The 4,755-nt window shown below is 38.0% G+C and overlaps 1 protein-coding gene across 1 annotated transcript; it reads right to left on the reverse strand.

Moving 5' to 3' along the window:
- Positions 1–489: 489 nt before the first annotated feature.
- On the reverse strand, positions 490–879 carry LOC106799569 (branchpoint-bridging protein-like). The gene has a single exon (XM_014778463.1). The coding sequence runs from the start codon at positions 877–879 to the stop codon at positions 490–492; it is 390 nt and encodes a 129-aa protein (XP_014633949.1).
- Positions 880–4,755: the final 3,876 nt, after the last annotated feature.

Consider the following 4,755-nt stretch of genomic DNA (forward strand, 5'->3'; position numbering starts at 1 on the left):
CCTCATGATAGTCTAGCCTAATCCTGATCAAGCATCATCCGTAGATTCCTCTTGTTGGACTAAACTCGTCCAGGACCGCATTAAGACAAACATACAATAACTAGGTTACTGTACCCCGATTCCTCGTGAAAATATGACAAACTAGCCCCGTCCTATCAAGTTTTAAGAATCAAACCAATTTTCACTATTGAATGATCCTAAAAACACATGCATCAACATGATCAAGGAAAAAGCATGGTAGAATGAAGTTCTGATAGCACAGTGAACACACAAAACATCATTAAATAGATCAAAAAAATATATTTACATCAAGTACCTACAACGAAGATCCAACAGAGGATTTAGCTTTCCATAACTGGGAAGCTTCCTTTACAACAAAGAGAAGAGAAAGATGAAAGATTGAAAAAATAAAAGTAGTGGGGATGTATCCTAATAATAATAATCTAAAAAGAAAAAATCATCATCAGGAATCAACAATGTCAACAGTGTCTAAATTGGGGAATCAGTGAGAGCAACAACTTCTCCAGATGACGAACCAGAAAGATCAGCAATTCCTCCAACTAGGGAAGCAGGGGGGTCAGCTGTTTCTCCAGCTGGTGAATCAGGAGGGGCAGCAGCTTCATCTAATGATGCATCGAAGATGAGAATTAGAGGTGGAGATGGGGGAACTACTTCAAGCTCAGGAGAAGGAGGTGGATTCACCATTGGAGTTCGTGGCTCAATTGGCATTGGTTCAACCCGTGTTGGTGCGGGCTCAGGAGGAGCAGCCTCATTGGGTCTCACCAATGGAAGTTGAGCTTCAGGCCAGGCTACTTTCTCAAGAAAATACTCCAGAGGTATGATTGGCCTGTTCTGAGCCAACTCTCGCAGGATGTGCATGATAATAAGTTGTCCTCTAAATAGGCTCTGAAGCTTAGGGACTAAGGTTTGCGGGTGTTGAGCGTCTGGTTCTATGGCTGCTGATGTTGGATCAAGTGGCCTCAGAATAATTAAGAAGGGGGGGTTGAATTAATTATTCCTAAACCTTTACTAATTAAAAATTACTCTTCTAAGGCTTTTACTAAATTGTTAAGAGAATGAGGAGTAGAAGAGAAACTTAACAGAAAGTAAAAGCAGAAATTAAATGCACAACGGAAAGTAAAAGAGTAGGGAAGAAGGAGACAAACACATAAGAGTTTTTATACTGGTTCGGCAACAACCCGTGCCTACATCTAGTCCCAAAGCGACCTGCGGTCCTTGAGATTTCTTTCAACCTTGTAAAAATCCTTTTACAAGTAAAGATCCACAAGGGATGTACCCTCCCTTGTTCTCTTTGAAACCCTAGTGGATGTACCCTCCACTTGAACTGATCCACAAGAGATGTACCTTCTCTTGTTCTCAGTCAAACCCAAGTAGATGTACCCTCTACTTGTACCACAAAGGATGTACCCTCCAATGTGTTAAGACAAAGATCTCAGGCGGTTAAACCTTTGATACTTTGTGAATGGGGATACAAGAGAATTCTCAGGCGGTTAGTCCTTTGAATACTTTTGTATAAGGGAAAGGGAAGAATCAAAAGAATTCTCAGACTGTGTCATTTTGAATTCTTTGACAAGGGAGAAAGGAGACACAAAAGAATTCAGGCGGTTAGTCCTTTGTTCTTTTGGAAAAGGGAGAAGAGAGACACAAAAAGAGTTCAGGCGGTTAGTCCTTGGTGAATTCTTTTTGGCAAAGGGAGAAGAGATGAAAAGAATGAATAGCACAAGTTCTCAAGGTTTAGAAAACCAGAAAACTTTGGAAAGCTTTTGGTACAAAGAAGAAGAAGAAGTTCAAAGAGTTTTAGGGCTTGTAAAAGATTGATTGAATAAGTGTTCAAGATTCTTGAAATGCAAAACAAAGCCTTACTTTTATAGACTCTTCATGTCTGGTCAAGACAACCATTTGAAGAGTTATAACTTCTAGAAAAACTTAAAAACCAATTTGAAAAAGTCAAAAACTATTTGAAGAGTTACATCTTCTAATTTATTTAGAAACAGTCACTGGTAATCGATTACCAAATCAGTGTAATCAATTACACAAGGCTTTTATGTGAAAGGATGTGACTCTTCGCATTTGAATTTGAATTTCAACGTTCAAAGGCACTGGTAATCGATTACCAAAACATTGTAATCGATTACAACTTTTTGAAATTAATTGGAACGTTGTAAATTCAATTTGAAAAATTTTCAAAAACATTTTGCTACTGGTAATCGATTACAGCAATCTGGTAATCGATTACCAGAGAGTAAAAACTCTTTGCTAAACATGTTTTGTGAAAAATCCATGTGCTACTCAGTGTTTGAAAAAACCTTTTCATACTTATCTTGATTAAGTCTTCTCTTGAGTTCTTGAACCTTGATACTTGAATCTTGATCTTGATTCTTAAAGCTTGATCCTTGAATCTTGATTCTTGAATTCAACTTTCCTCTTGAATCTTGAAGTGTCCTTCAACCTTTCGTCTTGAGTCTTGAATTGTTCTTGATTTCTTCTTGAACATCTTGAACTCATCCTTTGATTGACCTTTGAGCTTTTTGTCATCACCTTTGTCATCATCTTTTGTTATCATCATTGTTATCATCAAAACATCTTTGAATCACTTTTGATTCACCATGAAGCTTTGCTTATACAATCTCCCCCTTTTTGATGATGACAACTTCTGAAATCAAGAAACACACACACACTTTTTCCTAGTCGATCACTCACATAAATTCTCCCCATTTTTTTTTGAATTTATGCTTTTCTTAAAATCAAGTTGATTACTCATGTGAATTCTTGATTTAATCCCATTTCTCTCCCCCTTTGGCATCAACAAAAAGCCAAAGTGCGTATCAAACTTGAAGTATTCAAATATAACTTAAACATCCATACAATATTCATGGAAAATATCAACCAAATCATGAAGCAAGAGCAATAATAGATTAACTATAAAATCCATATAGTCAAATAGCAAACTTAATATTTGTTCAAACATACCATGTGTCGCAACATGCCCTTCGCGGGCGAGCGAGGGCGAGACTCACGGGTGCGCTTTCCAAAGGAGGAAAGATTCGCGGAGTCGCCACCAACGTTTATTTGTGGAAAACGTCGGAAAAACCGAAGGAAACTGGTCAAAATGAAAATTCTAAGTTCGGGAGTTGTATTTACGTTTGAAGAAGGTATTAGCACCTCTCACGTTTGTCTCAAAGGACAACAACCTATTTTTTAGAATTGTGGGAATTGTGTTACCTTAACTTTATTTCTTTTTATTTTTTGAGGTCGACAAAAGCGGGGCTCTTGCTCCTACGTACCCTCCATCGAAGAGGGAATCAGACCTACGTAGTTCTTTCTTATGCGTGAATCAAATGATTCTTTTAACTTGAAAGGTGATCATTTTAAGGCGTTGGACCTTAAAAATGATCCATTTTACTTGGTAAGAAATTGAAATGATAAACTTTCAAAACCCTATTTTTTGTGGACAAGCTTGACTAGGCGAGTTGATTTTAGCCTTAGTTTCACTTTAGTTATTAGTCAATTCAATTAAGAATGAGAAATCCCAAAGAGAAAACGTCCGATTGATTTTTCGCTTTATTTTACTAAAAGGGTATTTTTTTATTATTATATTATTATTTTACCTTTTTTTTGATTTCCAACGTGGTTATGGCACGACCGAACGGTCGGAATTCATTTTAACCAAAATTAACGGATGATACAATTCAAACGATCGGTGGAAATTTATTTTATTTTTAGATTAAGCGAGAAATGACTTAAATAAATGGCTTAAGCACGTCAAAAGGGGGTATAAAAAGCAAATGAAAACGAGAATAAAAATACATGAAACAAAATGTGGACCACCACGGGTACATAGAATGAATTGAAAAGCTCGGTTTGAGGTACTTACCCGTTGAAGATTGAAGAAAACGAAGAACGAAAGATGAATGTTGAAGAACGGTCGAGAATCTTCGCGTAATTACTCACGGAAACGTTACGGAAGCGCCTCGGCTTGGATTTTCTTCACAGAAATAATTTTCCTCAGCAATTTCGAGAGAGAGAGAGAAGTGCCAAGAAGGCTGAACCCCTTCTCCCTTCACTCCTCCCTCTATTTATAGCAAAATAGGGGAGGAGCTTGCCACCCAGCTCGCCCAGGCGAGCAAGGTTGCTTCCTCCAGAAGCAACAACCTTCTGGAGGAAGGATCTGGAAGGCCCAAGTGGGCCAGATTGCTATTTGTACCCCCATTTTACTAAATGCACCCCCTTCTATTTTTTTGGTAATTCTTTTTCCGTAACGTTACGAAACTTCACGAATTTCGTAATGATACTTATTTTTCTTCCGCAAGGTTACGAATCCTTACGGATTATGTATTTACTCTTTTTTAGCTTTCGAAGAAGTTACGGAAACTTACGGATTGCGCAAAAACACCTCTTTTCGATTTCTGCCACATTACGGAATTTCACGGATTGCGCAAGCCTGCTTCCTTTTGATTTCTGACACGTCTTGGGACTTCATTCATTGTGCAACAAAGGACGCCAAGTGTCTCGAAGCGGCCAATCAAAGGTTTTATATCATCAAATAATAATCCCCGGACGAAATTAGGGTATGATAGTTGCCCGTCTTTACTTACCTCTCATCGGAGATAAGAGGAAAGCAAAGATAAGACACTGATTTCGTCCGTCCTGCCCTTTCCGTGATGATGACTCTCGTCTTTACTCCTTCTTTTTTCTTATGCACAAAACAAAATACAAACAACAACCAGAACAACG

The sequence above is a fragment of the Glycine max genome, chromosome 1, assembly GCF_000004515.6.
Source record: "Glycine max cultivar Williams 82 chromosome 1, Glycine_max_v4.0, whole genome shotgun sequence".
Taxonomy (NCBI): domain Eukaryota; kingdom Viridiplantae; phylum Streptophyta; class Magnoliopsida; order Fabales; family Fabaceae; genus Glycine; species Glycine max.

Coding starts and splice junctions, on each gene's coding strand:
- LOC106799569 (XM_014778463.1), bottom strand. CDS start 879: ATGCACATCCTGCGAGAGTTGGCTCAGAACAGGCCAATCATACCTCTG.